This window comes from Oncorhynchus kisutch, linkage group LG6 (genome assembly GCF_002021735.2).
Source record: "Oncorhynchus kisutch isolate 150728-3 linkage group LG6, Okis_V2, whole genome shotgun sequence".
Lineage (NCBI taxonomy): Eukaryota > Metazoa > Chordata > Actinopteri > Salmoniformes > Salmonidae > Oncorhynchus > Oncorhynchus kisutch.
Genome location: NC_034179.2, coordinates 75,186,765 through 75,209,169, shown reverse-complemented (window position 1 = coordinate 75,209,169; position 22,405 = coordinate 75,186,765). Strand labels below are relative to the sequence as shown.

Below are 22,405 nucleotides of genomic sequence, written 5' to 3'. Positions count from 1 at the left end.
ACAACAATAGCCTCCTGATACTCGAGCCATGTTCCAGAGGCTTCCACCTTTACACAATCTAGCTACAACTGTTGGAACACATACAAAAACATTTTATGCTGTCAGGACAAGGGAGCGCCACCACTCCACACTTTTCAAGCTGAAGGAGAGGTTCACAAAACCTTTGAACTCCACTGGTGACCTTCCCCAGGGCTTTTCAATCCTTCAAGAAAACAGGTTATTTTCAAACCGGGCTCTTTCTAAAAACAGGTTCATAATATACTATGTCAGTTTCCATGGCAACCCATCCCCTTTCATCAAACTTGCTCCACTGCCCTTGTCCACCTCTTTCCATAGATAGATGTAGGCCTAGGCTGTGTGCTGAAAGGGTGCTGCTTATTAGTAGCGAGCAGAAAATGAGTTATCCATCTTTTACAAACTGTCACACTTTTGGTTCTTATGAAATGAGTCAAGTCAGCTGCTGACGAGTGTTATAAGAGTGACTCACCTGTAATTTCCTAGAAAGGTATTACGCAGAGTGCTTTAATCAAATACACTTATGGTAATTCAGTTCTACCAAAACCATCAACACTGTCCATAATTAAATGGAAATAGCTTCACTAATATTTAACTAAGCCAAAAGATGCCGCAGGGACTGTCCAGGAAGCTCTAGTGAAAGTGACATGGTAACCTGAAGGGTTGTTGTGAACTTGTGATAGATACAATGATACACGATAACAGAAGACAACAGAACGATAGCTAGAAGAGCCATAAGAATGATAAAACACTGGACTGTTGTCCAGGTAAACCATGTTGACTTGACAACCAGTTGGGAAACAGAGTAGTCCTACTGAGACAAAACAGCTGACAGAAATGTTAAACACAGAATTATTCAAAAACAACAACATACCCAGATATCCTATAGACACACTTTAATCCTGTACTTTCAGAGACCTGTTTTGCTTATTATACATTATCTTGATCATGTGCTGTTGGAGGGACTTTTACTTTCCCTTAGAATGACAGCATGCCACACCTGTAGCATGTACTGAGCACTAATAGAATGTATCACCATGTTGCACAATGAGTTACTGCATCCCTCAACTGGACCACATGTGACTGACCTAATCGTTTCAGCATGGATATTAGGCTAGCTATGTGTTATTTTGCTTATGTATCTTGTCCATATAATTTCTCCTGATATTTACCCAACTTTGGAGTCTTTCTCCACCTGGAACCCAGATAAATCCCATCATTTGATAGACACTGATCTCAAGACCCAGAGCATTGAGCTTACACTGTAATGCTCTCCTGTCAGAAGTCTCGTCATCTGAACACTTTTTAATACCTAGGATTCTGGCTTTGGTCTTAATGGTATAGACCTACAGTAGTGTATGCCCTGCCAGGTTAATACTCAGTAGCCTAATGTTCATTCTAGCATTAAAAACACTAAAAGGATCGTCCGTTTCTTGATTTGCAAAGCAAGTGCAACAGACAGAGCTCATCTTTCAAGACCTTTTATTACCAATAGAACTTTTGGAGATAAAGGCTATCATGTCAGGAGATGGAAACCAACTCCACACAGGCATCTGCCTACCTGCCTATGAAATACAAATAAACACCCAGGCTCTCACTTTCTATTTCAAACAAGCTTCACATTCTGTGAGGAAGTGTAGGGTCAGGTTTTTGGGGTGAGACAAAAAACAGATGTTCAAAGCTGTGCGAGTCTGACTGGCACAAAAAGACTGGCCTAACAACACCCAAAGCCTCCATGTCCCCTACTTTACACAACACTGCCTAACTGTGAACCCTCCTATCCCAATTCTTCACCATGGACAGTTTGTTCAATGATTCATTACAGTCGGCACTGAGAACAAGCTGGACTGAATTTGAAGAGCACGGTCTGAGATTCAACACCTTAATCATTTCTCCTGCCAAAGCAATGACATCAGAGCCCGGGCCTCTCTGCATCCCTCATGTTCAGACAGAAAAAGTCCTGCGTCACCACCACGTGATCCGCACTTATTTTCCTTCACAGTCGAGAAATAATTCAAATCAGGTTTTAGGGTTCACTGTTTGTTGTGATGCATGGGACCATTGGGGCAGCATGTAGACAGCATGGCAGTCTAAAGCCCTTCCTCCTAGGCCCCTGTTGGGAGTAGCCAGAGGACTTGCTGTCTCTGATGATGTCACTGGGTCACAATGCCACGGAGTCTGCCCGATGTCTTAATTACACATGTGTGTAATCCCTGCCTGATGGTCCAGTTCCACTACTGACAGAACTGTCAATCATATCTACAACCAACACACTGATCATTGACATGGCATTAGCAAACCAAAACTAGCCCAGTACATGCTGTGTTTGTGTTTACGTACCAAGTTGTACATTACAGTGTGTGTGTGGAACAGTTACTAATTCAGACAGTGGGTTCTTATTCTTAGCATTAATGTTATTATGGTGCAAACACAGTACAAGGTGTACAGTGCAATATATCAATCAAACTGTTACAAGTTTCAGCCCCGGTAATGAAACATTAGGATTCAAAGATATTGACACTTCTATGCCAAGATTCAGATTGTATTTCAACTACCTATAATTTTGTTCACTTTGAAGTGAGATATGAACTGAACATGGATGAGCTAAATGAACTCAAGCCATGATTCAAAGAAAGTGGAGGAGATGAAAGAAGATGAAAAACAAGATGAAAACAAAACTAACTAGACCTTCATGATAGAAGAAAAGAGTTTCACAGCACGGGCACAGCAACATGATGACGACAGCAGTAACATAGATCATAAGAACAGTATGACTTCAACCAAATGGAGTGTGTAATGCTGAGATTACAAGAGGCGTTTGTGCATAGCATACCTGGTCTATTTCCTGTTTAACAAGGTCCTGGGTGTTTCCATTTCAATGGGGCTGCTCTCATTGTGAAAAAGTGAAAGGAGAGGGGAGGGGTAGTGAGGATAAAAGAGAGATACAACATGTAAACAGATTACATAAATATCTTAATCTCTAAACCTTAGATAAAATTGATTTTAGATCCTAATTCCTGTCCAAGGAGCAGGCCAACTGTTTTCAGGTCTCCCATTTACTCAAAGCTCAAGCTTGATAGAGATTAGATGCTAGGTAGACCCACCTCACGTAAGTATAATACAGCATTTAGATAATCCACCTGTTTATAGGCACTGACAATAGAAACAGTAGGCCAAGTGGAGAGGATCAGCCTGAATAGGGTTATCTGTGAGCCAAATAAATATGAAGCACTTATGTCATGCCTGGAAAATAAAATATAAAATAAAAGAGATTTGACACAAGGATAGGTCTATATTTTTTGCCAAATCAACACAAATCTAAGCCTTGAGAAAGATAACAGGCATGATGTGAATCCACAACACTAGCCCACTCCACTTTTACAGGCAATATTAATGTTAATTTATAAACTTGGTGGTTCGAGCCCTGAATGCTGATTGGCTGACAGCCGTGGTATATCAAACCGTATACCACGGGTAATTTTTACTGCTCTAATTACATTGGTAACCAGTTTATAATAGCAATAAGGCACCTCAGGGGTTTGTGGTACATGGCCAATAGTCCAGGCACTCTGCGGTGTGTGGTGCCTAAGAACAGCCCGTAGCTGTGGTATATTGGCCATATACCACACCCCCTCGTGCCTTATTGCTTAACTAACCCAGTTCAGTTGAGAAGGGTGAAATTGCAGACTGCAATTCGGGGCGTTCCTGCATTTGCAGGAATCCCTCTTTATACTTCTATTTTTAAGATAGGACATGCAGGAGGCGGCGGCGTTAATGCACAATAACGTTGGATGCTAGCCTCCGTCCTCCCAAAGAAGGGGCTGGGGCGACAACAGTAATAACACCGGTAAACAGTGTAAACAGCGGGTCAAACTGGTCGACGCTGATCTTCAGTGCGTAATTATTTTTTTCCGCAGGACATCTAATAATTTGTCCCGGTACAAATGTATTGAACGTGCATTTCACATTATGGTAGCCTACCCATTTGGCTTTACATTGGAGATTTGCACTTTTTTTCAAGGTTCTATATTAATTTAAATATTTTTGAATGAAGAGCCATTTGGGAGCCAAATGAGCCGGCTCTTTTACATGAACCGAGCCAATGAGCCAGCTCAATGCCCATCACTACTCGACACCACGCAGAATATGTGATAAGCTAGAACGAGCTGTGCGGCCACACAAGTTTTCAGTCAGACATTCACGCTTGCCATAGAGTTGAAATATGTATACTTAGCTAGCTACACATCTAACACTACTGCACCTGCTGTCTCGGCTAGAGGTCGACCGATAAATTGGAATGGCCCGATTAATTAGGGACGATTTCAAGTTTTCATAACAAATCGGAAATCGGTATTTCTGGGCGCCGATTTAAATTTTTTTTTTTTTATTATTTTTAAAATACCTTTATTTAACTAGGCAAGTCAGTTAAGAACACATTCTTATTTTCAATGACGGCCTAGGAACGGTGGGTTAACTGCCTTGTTCAGGGCAGAACGAGGGGGATACAATCTTGCAACCTTACAGTTAACTAGTCTAACGCTATAACCACCTGCCTCTCGTTGCACTCCACAAGGAGACTGCCTGTTACGCGAATGCAGTCGAATGCATTCGAAGCCAAGGTAAGTTGCTAGCTAGCATTAAACTTATCTTATAAAAAACTATCAATCAATCATAATCACTAGTTATAGTGCCTATAATCACACACATGGCTGATGATATTACTAGTTTATCTAGCGTGTCCTATAATCGATGATTTAACAAAAGCGCATTTGCGAGAAAAGCACAATCGTTGGACGACTGTACCTAACCATAAACACCAATGCCTTTCTTAAAATCAATATACAGAAGTATATATTTTTAAACCTGCATATTTAGCTAAAAGAAATCCAGGTTAGCAGGCAATATTAACCAGGTGAAATTGTGTCACTTCTCTTGCGTTCATTGCAAGCAGAGTCAGGGTATATGCAACAGTTTGGACAGCCTGGCTCATTGCGAACTAATTTGCCAGAATTTTACGTAATTATGACATAACATTGAAGGTTGAGCAATGTAACAAGATTATTTAGACTTGGGGATGCCACCAGTTAGATAAAATACTGAATGGTTCCGTATTTCACTGAAATAATAAACGTTTTGTTTTCAAAATGATAGTTTCCAGATTCTACCATATTAATGACCAAAGACTCGTATTTCTGTGTGTTATGTTATAATTAAGTCTATGATTTGATAGAGCATTCTGACTGAGCGGTGGTAGGGAGCAGCAGGCTCGTAAGCATTCATTCAAACAGCACTTCTGTGTGTTTGCCAGCAGCTCTTCGCAAGCACAACGCTGTTTATGACTTCAAGCCTATCAGCCTAATGGCTGGTGTAACCGATGTGAAATGGCTAGCTAGTTAGCGGGGTGCGCGCTAATAGCGTTTCAAACGTCACTCGCTCTGAGACTTGGTGTAGTTATTCACCTTGCTCTGCAAGGGCCGCGGGCTTTTGTGGAGCGATGGGTAACGCTACTTCGAGGGTGGCTGTTATCAATGTGTTCCTGGTTCGAGCCCAGGTAGCGGCGAGGAGAGGGACGGAAGCTATACTGTTACACTGGCAATACTATAGTGCCTATAAGAACATCCAATAGTCAAAAGGTATATATAATACAAATGGCATAGAGAGAAATAGTCCTATAAATACTATATTAATTACAACCTAAAACCTCTTACCTTGGAATATTGAAGTCTCATGTTAATAGGAACCACCAACTTTCATATGTTCTCATGTTCTGAGCAAGGAACTCAAACGTTAGCTTTTACTTCTCCAACACTTTGTTTTTGCATTATTTAAACCAAATTGAACATGTTTCATTATTTATTTGAGGCTAAATGGATTTTTATTGATGTATTATATTAAGTTAAAATAAGTGTTCGTTCAGTATTGTTGTAATTGTCATTATTACAAATAAAAAAATAAAAATCGGCCGATTAATCGATAGCGTCTTTTTTTGGTCCTCCAATATAATCGGTATCGGAGTTGAAAAATCATAATCGGTCGACCTGTAGTCTCCACCTCTTAATGCTCGACTATGAAAAACCAACTCACTTTTACTTGTTGCATCCTCTATAACCACTGTGATTATTTTACCCTGCTGGTCATATAGCTATGCAAATCTTGAAAAACGATAGGACCAGATGTCAAAATGTCTTACCTAGCAAGTCACGTTAGCAGCGGGGAGTGTTTAGGCTACCATTGTGATTGACAACTAGGTAGATAGTGTTTGGTTTGATGGCTAGTTCCCTAAAGTTAACTATCTAACCATTGTGGTAATTGTGCTGTAACAATTACGTAATGCGCTCGCTAGATGCTAGGTACATAGACTCATGGCTCGTGCCAGTGCAGCAGCCATAAACCAGATTTTAGCCCCGCGTAGCCAGATGTGTGTGGGTGCACTGTTGCTAAACTGGCTAATCACTGGCCAGCTCCGGAGTCTGATTGTGATTATTTGATAGCTAACCTAGTTGCTAACATTAGCGATTCAACTCACCTCGCAAGAGACACACGCTGCTGCAGTGCTGGTGGTATGGAACCGAGACCGCAAGCATTCGAGCGGTGACGGCAGAAAAGTTATGGTCGACATGTTCGTCGCATTTCCATTGGTCTTCAATCAAATCGATACTTTACTGGCCGTTGTTAAAGCTAGCTAGCTAATAAAATTCAACAACATTCAATAACAACAAACTGCTCACTCAAACGAGTGTCAAACCAGCAAGAATAACAATCCTTCAGAATAAGAGTTCTGTGCTGTAGTCTAAGTGTAAATGATTAAATAAGGAAAATAATTATAGACAATATCTTAATACTCGATATATCTTATACCAGTTAAGTAAAAATAATTATATTATATTTGTTCGCATTAAACAGTTTTTTCCAAATGATAAAACAAAAATGTGCGTGTACTTTTATCAACTATTTCGAATGCGTGTCAAAATAAAAGTCTAAAACATATCACACATCCCATTCCAGGCCCACAATATCAATCGTCGCTACACCAACATCAGTACAGAAGTAGGGGTTGAAAGCAGTTAAAAATCCTATTTAATCCCGATGCCTTCCGCCCAAGCAAAAATCCTGCAGCTCTAACAAAGGATTCTCACTTTACTGGCCAGATGTTTGGGAAAACCATATTTAGTAAGTGTTCCAACCCTGTCCTTGATCTACTTTCATTATTAGGATAACATCTTTGGTGTTTAGCACCACAGTAAAAATACTAAGTTTATTCACATTTTTAACACAAATCATCCTCATATAAATACACCATACACTGATTATATTGATTTTCTGGACATTACTGTTTTCCTTTTTCCCAATAGATGGAGACAGAATATTCAAAACCATAGTAACCTTAAATCAACAGATACACACTGGGAAAAGTATGTCCGACTCTTTCAGATATATTTTTGAGGAGATGGGAAACTACATTTGAATCGAATTTTTGAGGAGATGGGAAACTACATTTGAATCGAAACTACATTTGAATCGATAACGCCCATTGTGTGCGTAGTCCATGCGTTGTCAAATGTGCATTCTGGGCGATTCGGGGACAAGGAAAGCTCTTCTTCAAGGAGTGAATCGGAGTCAATTGGGAGCTAGCCCAGTGTGGAGTTGTCCTACTAAGTACTAAGCTAACATATAGGCTTTATAAGCACTACATAAAGGCTTAGCAAATCATCTATAAGCATATGTCATACTCTATAAATGGTGTATAAACATACATAGTGCATTTATTGATTATGACATACAGTTATCGATTATTTGTGAAGCATTTATGTAGTCCTTATGACACCTTTATGTATGCTCAGAGGTGTAAAGTACTTAAGCAGTACTTGAAAGTATTTTTACTTAAGTAGTTTGTGGGGGGTATCTGTACTTTACTGTTTATATTTTTGGCAACTTTTACTTCACTACATTTCTAAAGAAAATATTGTACTCCATACATTTTCACTGACAACCCAAAGTACTCATTACATTTTGAATGCTTAGCAGGACAGGGAAATTGTGAAATTGACGCACTTATGAAAATAACATTTGTCATCCCTACTGCCTATGTTCTGGCGGACTCACTAAACACAAATGCATCTTTTGTAAATAATGTCTGAGTGTTGGACTGTGACCCTGGTCTCCGTACATTTTTAAAACAAGAAAATGGTGCCGGCTGCTTTTCTTAATATAAGAAATTTGAAATATATACTTTTACTTTTGATACTTAAGTATATTTAAAACCAAATACTTTGACTTTACTCAAGTACTATTTTACTGGGTGACTTTCACTTTTACTTGAGTAACTTAAGGTATTTATACTTTCACTCAAGTACGACAATTCGGTACTTTTTCCACCACGGTGTACGCTCTACTTTGTACATTTTGGAAACGACAAAATCATCTCAAATGGTGGATTTGGCGCCCCCAACTGTCAATAGTTTCCACAAAATCTATTTTAAATAGTTTCATGCAACTTGTGGGAAACAAGAAATGCCCTCCTGGCTAATTTTCAACAGCACATTAGATCTATTAACAAGAATGACAAAGACACGTGAATAATCAAATAAAAAAAATAGGAACATGCATTAGAAAACTTAAAGGAATAGTTCACCAAAATTACATATTGTTTCCTTACCCTTTAAGTAGTCCATGGACAAGGTATGACAACAATCCATGCTTTGGTTTAACTGGCCACTAATTCAAATGCTAACTTTTAAGTATTTGTGGCACAAATCCAATGCAAGTCAATGGTTCCTATATTAGCATCTGCACACTTTATGTCCAAATCATCCTATAGTATCTCAAAATGTGTAACTCAATTAAATTACTACAGATTATTTGGTTTGTGGACCAGGATGTGGACATAAAGCAAAGGTTTTGATTCGGCTTAGGGTTGTGGTTCAGGGTTAGGGTTGAACTGGGATGTGGACACGAATCCAGGGTTAGGGTTGTGGTTCAGGGTTAGGGTTGAACTGGGATGTGGACACGAATCTAGGGTTAGGGTTGTGGTTCAGGGTTAGGGTTGAACTGGGATGTGGACACAAATCTAGGGTTAGGGTTGTGGTTGAGGCTAGGTTAGGTTTGAACTGGGGCGTTGAAGGTAGGAAGCTAAGGAAATCCTCTGGGTTGATTATGAATACTTTAATGTCATAAAATCCCATACTATTTTCTCTCACACCTGCTGGTCGTAGACGGTTATTATGCCATTGTTATGTCATATCATTGTTATCTGGTTCATCTGATAATAGCTTTGGTCACATGGGTGGCTGGCCCATATCTCCATTGCTGAATCTCTTCTCCTTATCCAGATCCATTTATAAGGCTGCTGAGCAGAAACAGCATCAGAACCGATACAGGTTCAATTTCTGGACATTATCCTCCTCTTAAATAAGGTCTGCCCAGGGGATTTGAGCTGGGTGGCTGTCTGTTTTCTACCCGTGGCAGTTCGTTTCCTCCTCTGGTTTTTAATCAGAGCCGTAATCTGCTGATGTTGCTCTAGAGGCCAGGCCCATATGCCACACCATTCTCCCTGTGACCTGGAGCTAAGCCTTTTAAACCCTGCAGCAATTTGTCTCTGGCCAAAGACCGGTGTCAGAATCTGAAATCCTCCATGTCCTTTATCGGAATCGAATGCAAAACTGCGCACTTCCTAAAATTAAGTACTTCAAAGTTTTTCATCTGTGCTCTCTATTTCAATATCACCAAACCCACAGGAATATGATGTGGTTGTGGCCGAGGTCCGGCTTCTCCAGGCTGGAGAACCAAACCCACAAGCAAAACGTATGTTACCAAATGCACATTTTCATCTAAAAGGGGAGAACATTTGTTACATCATGGCAGACCGAGATAGATTGAAACCGGCTTTAATCTGTGTGTGAGCTGGAATAGTGGTGATTAATTGGTGAATAATCTGACCTTGACTAAAGCAGATGTTGATCATCTAAGGGAGGGTTTAGCTCTAGTGCAGTGCATGGAATAGGGAAAGTGGAGACCACTATACTCAAATCTGGCAAAGATTTAATCCAGGTACATCACAAGATAGTCAAAAAAATTATCATACTTTATTACCATCTGTATACAATAAATTCCCTATCAAACATATCCATGTGTTAGAAGATAATCATCATCATTCATGAAAACAAAAATAACTACTGTACTAGGTCCTACATTTGAAACTCTTTTTCTCAACAGTGTGCAGAAATGGAATAGACATTGAAGAGAAAATGTTGAACAGAAAAAGACAAACACTGTACTGGTGTTTCAAGAAATAAATTAACAGGATAAATTGTAAGCAGTCAAACACTTCAGGTAGGTCTTAAATGATACACTGAAAAATTATGTCCAAGTCCTCCAGTTCCACAAGTCACAGACTTCTAGATACATCATACAAAACTGCTCATACTCTAAAATATTGTTTCTCAGACTCTTGGAACCAGATTGGGTCATGCATTATGACCATGATGACGTAGAAGAGAGAATGAATGCCTCCAACAAGTTCAACTGAATGTTAAGGAGCATTCTGAGCCTGAGGTGTGTTATGAACCCTCACAGTCAGTTTGCTGCAGATGGGAAATGGCCCCTTTTTTTATCTTCAAACATAAAATGACCAGGAAGCATGGTGTGAAATATGATCCTAGATCAGTGAGGGAAAATGCATCTACCGAACTGATTACACACTCACTCAGTGTCCCTCCCTCATGACAGTCACCTCTCCTGGGACTGCGACTCAGCGTCCCAGCTCTTGCCATGTTGGTTCTTCTTGCGGGTGTGCTCAGCCATAACCACAGCTGCCAACACGGTAACCAGCACCGTCACAGTGATGACCAGCACGGTGGCCGTCTCTGCCATGCACAACTGACTGTCCACCCACGCCAGCGAGGCACCCGCCAGCTGCAGAGGCTCGTGGCACGTCACGTTGTGGTAGTCGTCAACGTGCAAGTGGCGTACACTCAGCAGCTTGCTGAAGACCCGGTGCAGGTCGCAGTCGCAGTTCCACGGGTTGCCAGCTAGCTGCAGGTGGGTGCCGGCCGTGTGGAGGCTCAGGAAGGTCTTGAACTTAAGGTGCTGCAGCTGGTTTCCCTCCAGGCCCAGCAGGGTGAGGCTGTGCAGGGGAGCCAGAGCCTCCGTGTCGATGTGAGTGATGTTGTTCTGGCCCAGCTGCAGGGCCTCCAGGACGGGCAGCATGGACAGGGAACCATGGCGCACAGCTCCCAGCTGGTTGGCATGGAGGTAGAGGTGGCGTAGTCGAGACAGGCCCCGGAAGGCTCCTGGCTGGAGGAAGGTGATGTGGTTGTGGCTGAGATCCAGCTTCTCCAGGCTCTCCAGGTGCTCCAGGCTGGAGACTTCCAGCCGCTCAAGGGTGTTGTGGTCTAGCCGGAGCTCCCGGACTGAGGACAGACTGTGGGAGAAGTCCGGCGGTAGCCGGAGCAGCTTGTTACAGCTCATGTCCAGCTTCTCCAGAAAGGAGAGGGAGTAGAAGGCCTGGGAGTGGAGGAGGGTACAATAGATTATGAACATGAAAAAGTAATCATTGGCATCAAACCCTCATATCCACCATTAAAATCCTTATGCTAAACTATGCCACTAATGCATAGGCTATCACAGTGTTTCTCAATCCATTACTAGTGTTGGGCTAAAACAAAAATGTACACAGTAGGTCCCCCATGAGTATATGACATTATATGGGTTTCGCATGTGTTACCTCGGGCTGCAGCAGCTGGATTCCACTATCAGACAGCACCAGGACACGCAGTGACCAAAGTCCGGCAAAGGCACGGCTCCGCACTTCCATCATCAAGTTGCCACCCAGGTCCAGCAGCCAGGTGCCATGGGACAGGCCATGGGGCACTTGGAGGAACCCGCGCGCTCGACAGTCCACCAAATCCGAGTGTTCGTAGCAGAGGCTGTGGTGAGGGCACTCTTTTGAACCTACCACTGAAGACAGCGCCAGCAGAGCAGGAAATAACATATTACTTGCAAAAATGTGCACCTAAAGTGCTTTATCACGACAAGGCTTGAAGACGTTTGGAGTTGAGAGTCAGAATCCAGATATCTGAGGAATATCTGCAAAATAAGGCAAACAACCATTATACTTATGGTTTGGAGAGTAGTGAGTATTCGGTACGATAGAGAAACATATATATATATATTAATCTGTAGGCTTTTAATAGCTTGAACTAGTCGACATCTCTAAAATACAAGTTACAAAACTCAGAATCCGTTACTGTACACAATACCAGCAGTGAGCCGGTTGCGCGTAATGTGAAGGTTTTACGCGTAGCCTATTGTTGGTAATTGCAGAAACACACAATTGCGTTTTTAAATACATTACAATGTAAATAAAAGGTTACTTTTTAAACCTACAAAACAAGCCTTTTCAACGAACGATAACAGCAACGGTAAGTACCTCGTAATTAAATTAAACAATACTTTACCTACAATCTTTATATCCAATCAATAACGAGAAGCGCTGGTGCCACATCAGTAAACCAACTCCTTCGTCATCTCTTTGTCACGCTCCCTCCCGCTTTTTCCGTCGAGACCTAATCCACAAATCATCCGCCCTACAGATGTTCCCATCTAATAGAGTTTTTGTTTTCGTACTCCTTCTCAGACCCCTCCCTTTTATTTAATCTCAATTTATCCAGTGTCCTGCTATTAGCAAGAGTAGACTAAACATCCCAGTTACCCAATTGAAGAACCCTCGTTTTTCTAATATGAAAAAATGCTATCCCCCAACTTTAATGACACAATATGTAGTTTTCGTGATTTTCTTCTGAGCAAATGTCATTGCGTCGTATTAAATCACATGCACGCAGAGTTTACATGGTGCATCCATCAAATTGTGTCCAATAGTTAAACAGTGAATTCGGAAAGTATTCAGACCCCTGGTCTTTTCCCACATTTGTTACGTTACAGCCTTATTCTGAAATTGATTAAATAAAATAAAAAGTAATCACACAATACTCCACAATAACAAAAGAAAAACAGGTTTAGACATTAACAAATGTATTAAAAATAAACAAAAATACCTTTATTTACATAAGTATTAAGACACCGAAATTGAACTCTGGTGCATCCTGTTTCCATTGATCATCCCATCCTTGAGCTGTTTCTACAACTTGATTGGAATCCACCTGCGGTAAATTCAATTGATTGGACTTGATTTGAAAGGCACATTTCTGTCAGAGCAAAAACCTAGCCATGAGGTAGAAGGAATTGTCCATAGAGCTCCAAGACAGGATTGTATCGAGGCTCTAGAGTTCCTCTCTGGAGATGGTTGTCCTTCTGGAAGTTTCTCCCGCCTTCATGGTGGAGTGCCCAGACGGAAGTCTAGGTAAAAGGCACATGACAGACTGCTTGAAGTTTGCCAAAAGGCACCTAAATATTCTCTGGTCTGATGAAACTAAGATTGAACTCTTTGGCCTGAATGCCAAGCTTCACATCTGGAGGAATCCTGGCACCATCCCTACGGTGAAGCATGGTGATGGCAGCATCATGCAGTGGGGATGTTTTTGAGCGGCAGGGACTGGGAGTCTTATCAGGATCAAAGGAAAACCTGCTCCAGTGCTCAGGACCTTAGACTGGGGCAAAGGTTTACCTTCCAACGGGACAACAACCCTAAGCACACAGCCAAGACAACGCAGCAGTGGCTTTGGGACAAGTCTCTGTCTTTGAGTAACCCAGCCAGAGCCCAGACTTGAACCCAATCGGACATCTCTGGAGACCTGAAAGTAGCTGTGCAGCGACACTTCTCATCCAACCTGACAGAGCTTGAGAGGATCTGCAGAGAAGAATGGGAGAAATTCCCCAAATACAGGTGTACCAAGCTTGTGCCGACATACCCAAGAAGACTCGAGGCTGTAATTGCTGCCAAAGGTGCTTCCAAAAAGTACTGAGTAAAGGATCGGAATACTTACGTAAATAGATTTAAATATACACATACATTTCGCAAACATATTCCAAACTTGCCACACCACAGCATTTTCTTACTAAAGGCATCCATTGAGACAATATTCTTCTCAACAAGTTTAACATGCCACCAGTTGCTACGCCATCTGAGAGTTTGACCACAAATGAATAGATGGACAATTTGCACCTGGAAGGGTCCTAGGTGGTGATAAAGGGGAAACTGTGAATAATAGGTTCATACATGGTCCTGCTGACCAACGCATGTGTAGCATACAGTTTCAGATCTGTTTCACCTCTATACATGGAGTCCTGGATAAAGGAAAACTATTCTCAGCCTGAATTAATGATTTAATTGAGGTAAAAAAAATTCAGAATCAAAGCCAGAGTGGAACTACAATATGAGTGACTAAGCATGCCATAGGGAAGAATAGGCTCCTTTAAATTGGTTGAGTGCATCTCCATTGTATTTTTGATTGTGGAGGATCCCACAAATGCCCCTAGAGGCCCTCAATTTCAGCATGACAGGTAGGCAGGCCTACTCTAATTCATTAAGTGAGTGAATAGGGAACATACAGTATTTCAACACCATTTGTGGCATTTCACCAAATTGATTTTTAGGTCATTACGTGTAATTCTGACAATGTGCCACGGTTCTTTGTTATGTGGATACTTATTGTTTATTGAAGGCAAGACCTTAGAGCTTGGATAATGTCTGATATGACTTATTGAATGGACATGGTCATTGCATGTTTACCACATCCATACATCTCACCTTCATTTACATTTCAATGATGCCCTCTGCTGACAATTTGAAGGCATAGCAGAGAACAAAAATGGTTTGCATGTCATCCCAGATGACCCAGCTCAATAAAAAACATTGAAATAATGCATTTAACAAAACAATTAGTTGAAGATTAATTATTTTTCCCTGAGAGAGGAATATTTTGATATGAGTTTGAACGAAAGACTGATTGCTACATCCCAAAGTAGAAAACCATGAACACCAAAGACCAAAAAAAAGAAACATGACAAACTGCAAACTTCGTTTTTTTTCTCCTTTTTTTTTATTTCCATGTTACTAGCTATTTAAAAATAAAAAATAAAATACTGGGAAGGAAACTTGGCAACGGCAGCCTCGTTGACACACGGTGGACGGGTAAACAACGCGGATGCCTGTCACAACTTAACCCCACTGGCCGAGCCTCCAATCAGGCTACATTGTTATAAACAGGAGGCTGGGATAGGGGCCTTTGGTCCATTTGGGAACCCTGCTCCCCATCCCAGTCTCAAACATGGCAAGATATCTTTAAGTACATTTTTTCCAAAAGTGAATACAAAGCATCCCATACAGAACTGAGATCGATCTCATCGCACACGGTTCAGTGGCACGCCATATGATATTGGCCAACGTGGTTAATTAATTTGTTTTTTTCTTGTTCGAACATGGGAGGAATGCATTGAGTCGGGCGGAAGAGCAGATTTCACCTGCCAAAGTGTGTCAATGGTCGGTAGACAATAGGAGTGGAAGATGGAGAGTGTAAGAAAAGAGCTGGATTTCAATGTGGTCCCATCGTGGAAGAGGTACTGTATTGTAGAATCAAAGACCATGAGGGACAAGGATGAAAGGGAAGAGGAAAACAGCCCAGCCTCTACTCTAAAATAACACATGCCCTTTATCTTTAGCTTCCAGACTTAAAACTATACACAGAAAAACAGAGCATATTTAGTTTAGGTGGGACCATGCAGCAAGATGGGTAAAATGGGTATATGGGTAAAAGCAGACAGTCATGTCTGTTTGGAAAAAAGGAAAGCATTTCATGAAAATATTTCAAGCTACTAGAACCAAATGGGTTTTTACAAATTGTATTTTTTCTGAAAGAACAATTTGGGGGAGGTATTTCAAGTCTATTTTATGTCAGATTAATAATGTTAACACGATTTGAGTGTTTCCCCCGTTGAGGGAAACCAGCAATTTCAATAACCTACTGGGTGCATGTTTGTAAGATTGTGAGAGTTCCCATTCATCCCATTCACACACGTCACTATTGGCATCCTTTCAGTCAGCTGTTAAAAAAATAACCATGTGCTTTCAAGAAAGCTATTAAAATTAGTGTTCTTGTCAAAACAGTATTTCAATATTAGAAAAGGTCCTTTATCTCTTACCATAAATTTCTACTCTTGAAATTTACAAGAATTGACTAGAAAATAGATCAACTAATGAATAGAAATCAAGTGACTTTTCTCTGTGAAATGGAAGTGAGGAGCAGGCTTGACGGCAGGAGGAGAGAAGAAACAGAAGGAAAGGTAAGAGGTCAAGAAGAGGAGTGTGGGTGGGGAATGATGGCAAATTGACATTACTTTTGTTAGATTATCTTTAAAAATGAACTGGATATTTCCCTCTCGATTGGGACCCCCTTTTGTCCTGTTCAAAATGTTGGACACCTCTGATGTTGAAGGGAGGGGGAAGAGAGAAGAACAAACCAAAACTGCCTTTGACGTTGTGACCTCCCCCAACCAATTCCCCCTCCCACACCCCCTATCCGGACTGAACCTCCGGCTCAAGATGATAAGGTGGAGTCTTTCTGTGTTTGCTGTGCTTGTGGCCGCTGCACCGACTTCTGGCTCTCCACATCTCTAAAATGTTTCTCCACCTGCAGGGGACAAGACAAGTAACATTTTATCCTCAATCAACTTTCTGGTATTGCAATTCCTGTATTCACTCAATGGTGGATGAATGGTGGGAAGGCATACTCACTATTTTGCGTACGTGACTTAAAGCGCTACCCTCTTTGCCTTTGCAGTTCTCCACTTGGTAAGGTGGGGATATGACCACGTCGTCCATCACCATGATGTTCTTCTCCTGCCATTTGCAGTCTTTGATGCTACAGAGAGATGGAGAATGTTTTAGAAAAAAAGCACCCAGTAGCTGCCTTTAGTCAGGGTACTGGGGTTAAAGGTTTCAGGTCACACATTTAGACAGATGACTCCATGCAGCAGGTATCGGATGGTGGATAGGTGCATATCGAACAGCAACAACGCTGAAGAAAATTTACAAACAAATTAAACAAAAGAACATTACAGAATTAACAGCTTACATTAGAAATTGGTCAATCAGTGTTGGTACTGTAAGACTTACAGTCCTAGTCTAGGCCAAATCAGGGATCAACACTAGAACCAAGAGGTATAATGGAATGCATACTATTTGATAGGGTTTAAAACAAAAGATTACTGAATCAAAGACTGGCATTCAAATTGGTCAACTAATCAGTGCAGGCAACTTCAACATCCAATGAGACTATTTAAATGCATTGGGTAGCACATTCTTTAAAACAGCCTTTTCTGACCGTCATAGTAAGTAAATAACGGATGTTTCTATAGATGGAGGCAGCAGAGCCCCAGTATTAGAGACGATACTCACGTTTTATGTATAGTCTGGAATAGCTGTTGGCCCTCCACAGAGACTCCAGCACTAATTGCATATGCTTGGGATAACTTGTCTTCCTTTTCCGACCGTGCTCTGTTGGCAAGCTGCAGGCGTGTTGGAAAAGGAGAACCAAAATGTTAGAGCTGTTCACAATAGCCAACATTCTCAACTGAGAACCCCAAAAGCCATTGGAAGTTAATGTAAAAGGAAAAAATATATATTTGGCATTGAAAGGAACTTTAAGGAATTTCCACCTGTTAGCAACACAAACAAATATTAGAAACTGCTTAGTGATCATTTTAGTCAAATGTGGAACAGGTGGGTTTTGTTTGATGCCGACCAAAGTTGAATGATATGGTGATGGAACATTTCAGGATTTTTTTGGGGCAAGACAATGGCCATTCATTCTTTAAAATAGAAAAAAAATCCATTCAGGTTAAACATATGGTTCCAATCAACATGTGAAAGCACCCAAAATTATACAATTCATTGACTCCGTGTTGGGACAGGGATTCCCAATTCCAGTCCTGAAAACCAATGGGTGTGCAAGTTGTTCCAGCCCAGCATAAACACCTGATTCAACTAGAATAATCAGCTTGCCTAAACTAATTACAGTCTTTAGTCTGACTGAACCACAATTAGTTGACTCAAGTGAGTTAGAGCAGGACTTATTGATAAAGCTAATGACAAAATGACCAGATGTCCGATGATTCGTCATTACTTGGTATGAGAAGGAGATGTGTCAAGGAGGGTGTGAGGAGTGGTGATTGGCTGGTCTTACCTTGCTGACATTCAGAGATGCTAGTGGAGGAGGAGTTTCAGTGCGGTCATTAATGATGTCCACCTCAGACACATAGGCTAAGTTAATCAGAATCACGTCATTGACGTTTGCCTTTCCACTGGAGGGGGCGCATTCTGAAAGGTCAGTGGGTCAAGGCAAATAGGCTGTACGACACATTCAGAATGGAGGTCAAATAAGCAGCAGTTCACATTAGACTAAATATACATGCAGGACTTGTATGTGAGGGAAACAATGGATCAGCTGGAATCATAATTCTATCACTTCTTCCACAAACATTAGGCTATGCCAGACCTGAGGTAAATCAACATTTGTATGTTATTGAGCTTAAGGAGGAGTCAGAACACACATTCTAAAATGGCATACTGCAGCTAGTTACAATAGTGCAATTTAGTCACTCAATAGTGAACCACTGACCAAATAGGCCTAATAAGTGAGCACAACATATTCTACTCTAGTAGAACACAAAATCCAAGCACAGCACCAATCCAACTTTGCCATGTGCTGGAGATCCCCTGATGGAACATCTTTTTCACCCCCCCCCCTCTATTCTGCCATTCAACAGCCTCCTCACAACAGAACATCCTGGGATCATGTTTGCCCATTACCTAGGAAACAGGTCCAGGGTTCACCACTGCAGTCCAGGAACAGCCTCTTGCCCAAGAAACAATGCAGACTGTAACAACCCATAACAGAAGTCCTAAACATTGACTGGTAAGTCCTGAGCTTAGCCTAACAAACCACCAGCAACTAAACAAAATGAATAGCCCACTCAGAACTTCTCAAATGAGATGTTAAGAAGCAAGCATTTCACAGTTAGTCTACACCTGTTGTTTAAGAAGCATGTGACAAATACAACATTTGATTTGAAGACGGCATGAGGTGTATAGACTCCACCAGGAGATCCCCTTTCAACTCCACTAACTTAAGTGAGGGGACAAAGAGTCCAATGCATTGTTTGTAAGGGAGGAGGCTGGGTACGAACGAGCCACAATTCATATGGATATCAGAAATACTGATGAGCGAAAGAGGGCAAATAGCCTACAAAGGCAGAAAACTATATTTTTTGTCATACTAAGCACAACTGCCAAGAGTAGCCTTCACGAACACCCAACTGTGTTAAAGAAAGCTCAAAGGATACTATCTAGTAGCAGCCTGCTCACTGCCCTTGACAGTTTATGACAAAATTCACCGAAGGCAGCACAGAACCTGCACTTCAACAGATTTCCCAAAAAGACTAAAACCCTGAGGCAAGCTAATTATTTCCCCCCCAAAAAACAGGTTGGATATGAGTAAAAGTTTGGGAATGAGGCCTGTGTCTTTACTATGGTCAGAAAAGTTCTCATTACAAGGCAGACAGAGGTCAAGTGCTCAGAGCTGAACTCATTCAGGTTTACAATCCTTCATTTTATGGCTGCTGCACTTCCTCCATAACAGTAATAGAGGGCTGTGGATTTCCTGTCTGACATCATGACCTTTCAGTGACTCACCAGCCTCAAGGGAAACAACCTAACATGCCATGAGGGTATGACTGAATCTAGAAGCTTTATTTACCCCCTGCACTATACTATGCTATTGTGTCACCCTGAAAACATGTCACAGTGTGCTTCCATAAGCAAAATACCTCAAGTGAATAGGCCTACATGATACACATCTTGAAGAGTATTGGGAACATGCCATCTATGCATCTCACAACATCCACAAAAAAGTAGACTAGATTTAACAACCGTAACATTGTAGATCTGTATAAAAAAAACAAAAAAAAAACAAGGGCTAGTCATCAACTAACATTGATAAAATGCCTCTAACTTAACTTGAGCAAAGTCTGAGGATTGAGGCAGTACTACCTTCCAGCCAGGTAATAGAGACGTGTCTGACATCCACCGGACCGTGAAGGTATGGAATGCACACGGTTGAAATCCACAATGCTGATGCAGTGTGATAACAGCTGACTGACAGACAAATCACATTCCTTTCCCTGGCTGTGGCTGCAGTTATTTCACTATCACAGGGTGGCCTGACTCTGGGCCTTTCTGCCCTATACCAGGCAGAGGTGGAAGATTGGCCCGCACAACCACGCAAACAGAATTCTTAGTGCTGTGCAATGTATGTCTGTGTGAGCATATAGTCCAAATCAAATGGCTTCCTAAGAGTTCTGCAGCATATCAAATGTTGCACTTCTCATGACTGCCCATTTCTCTAAGCAGTGCTCTGTGCAGGCCTGAAAAGGAATTTCTGGGCTAAAAGCACAAGAGATGTGTATAATACCTCAACTTCACCCAACCTATACTGTATAGGTCTTCTCCAAATGTTGCCTGTAAGAAATCCACCTGGCTTTATCCCATCAACATCTCTCATGTCATGAAATACAAGTCTGCACATTCACATAACATATTTCACAGCAACTAGGTAACGTTGGCCATCTTCCAATATAGCTACAACTAAGAACTTGCTTATAGTTAATGTATTTCTCAAGTTCGCTACAAAACACTTGACAGGGGTCAAAGTACTTAGGTAGACAGTTACTAGCTAAACGCTAGTTAACCCAAGAACTTGACAGTCACTCCTTTCTAAACTGTCACCAGTGAATCATGGCGTGTCAGTTTCGACAACGTAAGCTAACTTGGGGTGGGTAGCTACCTACATCATTGCATGACTAACCATTAAATAACCATTGTTTTAGAGCATACTACATCTAAGCGTGGTCTGCTAGTTAGCATGCAGCTAGAAAATGGGCTAACTGTTACTAAGAATTTGCCAGGCATAACGCCCCTTGGAGCTGCCAGATAGTGATCCATACAAGGACCGACTGTGCTAACGCTGACCACAATAGCTTGGGTTAGCAAGTTAGGTAGCATTATGGCACAATACCATGCAAACTTCGATAGCTAGCTGGCTAACAACAAACATTAACTCAAGATCATGCCGATTCTAAACTTGACATACCTGGCTTGAAATAGAAAGTAACAAGGTTTAAAGTAACTGAACGGAACAATATTTAAATCGTGTGATTAGCTACGTTTTGATCAAGAGTAGGCTAGTTAGCTCCCTAGCTAGTCTCCTGACTACGCTTGCGCGGATCTTAATTTGGCAAGCGCGACCAGTTACCCCCAGGCCCCTTGCAGCCTGGAAGACCACCGATTTAGTGACAACGGTAAACGGTAAAAAGGATACTCAAAGTCAACATCTTGGACTGATAGTCAAAGGCAACGACCTCTCCTTGCAATTGCTGCCCCAAGCAGGTGAGGCAGGAGACATGGCTCCCGACACTGAAATACTCCCCCGGTCCAGGAGCCGCCATCTTCTCCGCCAGGAAACGGGAGCGCCAAATTTACGTAAATATACGCCGTGGCGTCACTGACTACCGATAGGGAATGTTGATGGGCGTTGTCATAGATTGATCACACTTCCCCGGGCGGTCCAATTCTCCACCTCATGACTGGTTGATAAGAGTTTAACCGATCTGGACCCTTAAATTGTCCCGATCTAGTAATATTTTATTAGAAGTCCTTCTCGCCACAATACAAGTCATATGGTTTGTCTATGTCAAAGAAAGAAATGTCCGACGTGCTAACTGGTTGAACGCGGCACATGTATTACTGCAACCAGTTATCAAGTCCGACATTTCCGAGTCCGACTACTAGGCACACTATCACTTGAACAGCGGCAATAGTACTTCTCAAGATGTTGCAATATTGGTGAGTAGGCCTATGCATAAAAAACATTTAGTTAATTTACTCACACTGTTTGGAGACTGAACTTGAGGGTTGCTTTTACCATATATATTATAAACATCCCTCATCACAAGCACCAGAGTAAAACATCCATGCACTTGGCATTTCACATTCATCTTATTTTTTCCACCATAAATGTATATATGGAGTGGACAGTTCTAAATATATGTTTTTGACTTGCCTGTTACAAGCTTGAAGCCTAATTTCATGATGCTAGTATAGAAATAATTCTGATTCTGACCAGGGCCCGATTACAGACTGGGCACTTGCCCTGGGGACCCACCATATAGCATATAAAACACGTCATAAGCCATAACAAAATGTGTACAATTGCAGGAAATTCACTTTAAAACTGCAAACTGAAAAATAAATAATAATAATAATAAATATACGCACACTTTAAAATAACCACTCATCCACTTCACTATTCAAAGCCATGTATGTTATCCCACCACCAACACTGTAAATTACATATTTTTGACTCCTCTTTGTATTGGAGCA

At 41.4% G+C, this 22,405-nt stretch overlaps 3 protein-coding genes across 6 annotated transcripts in view; all 3 read right to left on the bottom strand.

The window, feature by feature from the left end:
• The window catches only part of LOC109898572 (myocardin-related transcription factor A-like), a 51,017-nt gene extending 44,255 nt beyond the window's left edge, over nucleotides 1-6,762 (bottom strand). For 2 of the 3 annotated variants that reach the window (XM_031827549.1, XM_031827552.1), the window contains exons 1-2: nucleotides 6,542-6,762; nucleotides 2,849-2,899 (exon numbers count right to left, since the gene is read on the bottom strand). The gene's annotated coding sequence lies outside the window, so the exon portion shown is untranslated. The remainder of the gene's footprint in view (nucleotides 1-2,848; nucleotides 2,900-6,541) is intronic. The other variant, XM_031827550.1, reaches the window with a different exon arrangement.
• A 3,277-nt stretch (nucleotides 6,763-10,039) lies between these two features.
• On the bottom strand, nucleotides 10,040-12,712 carry LOC109897620 (slit homolog 1 protein-like). Of its 2 annotated transcripts, none has more exons than XM_020492132.2 (3): nucleotides 12,471-12,712; nucleotides 11,738-12,099; nucleotides 10,040-11,517 (listed from the first exon to the last, which is right to left on the bottom strand). In XM_020492132.2, the coding sequence occupies exons 2-3, from the start codon at nucleotides 12,002-12,004 to the stop codon at nucleotides 10,741-10,743; spliced, it is 1,044 nt and encodes a 347-aa protein (XP_020347721.1). In that variant the 5' UTR covers nucleotides 12,005-12,099; nucleotides 12,471-12,712; the 3' UTR covers nucleotides 10,040-10,740. The 2 variants fall into 2 exon arrangements, with proteins under 2 accessions (XP_020347721.1, XP_020347725.1); XM_020492136.2 differs by having other exon boundaries at nucleotides 11,738-11,970; nucleotides 12,471-12,711.
• Nucleotides 12,713-14,988: 2,276 nt separating this feature from the next.
• Nucleotides 14,989-21,766, bottom strand: LOC109898571 (protein LSM12 homolog A). Its single transcript, XM_020493589.2, has 5 exons — nucleotides 21,345-21,766; nucleotides 18,153-18,286; nucleotides 17,366-17,475; nucleotides 16,703-16,829; nucleotides 14,989-16,598 (listed from the first exon to the last, which is right to left on the bottom strand). The coding sequence occupies exons 1-5, from the start codon at nucleotides 21,469-21,471 to the stop codon at nucleotides 16,506-16,508; spliced, it is 591 nt and encodes a 196-aa protein (XP_020349178.1). The 5' UTR covers nucleotides 21,472-21,766; the 3' UTR covers nucleotides 14,989-16,505.
• Between the last annotated feature and the right edge of the window lie 639 nt (nucleotides 21,767-22,405).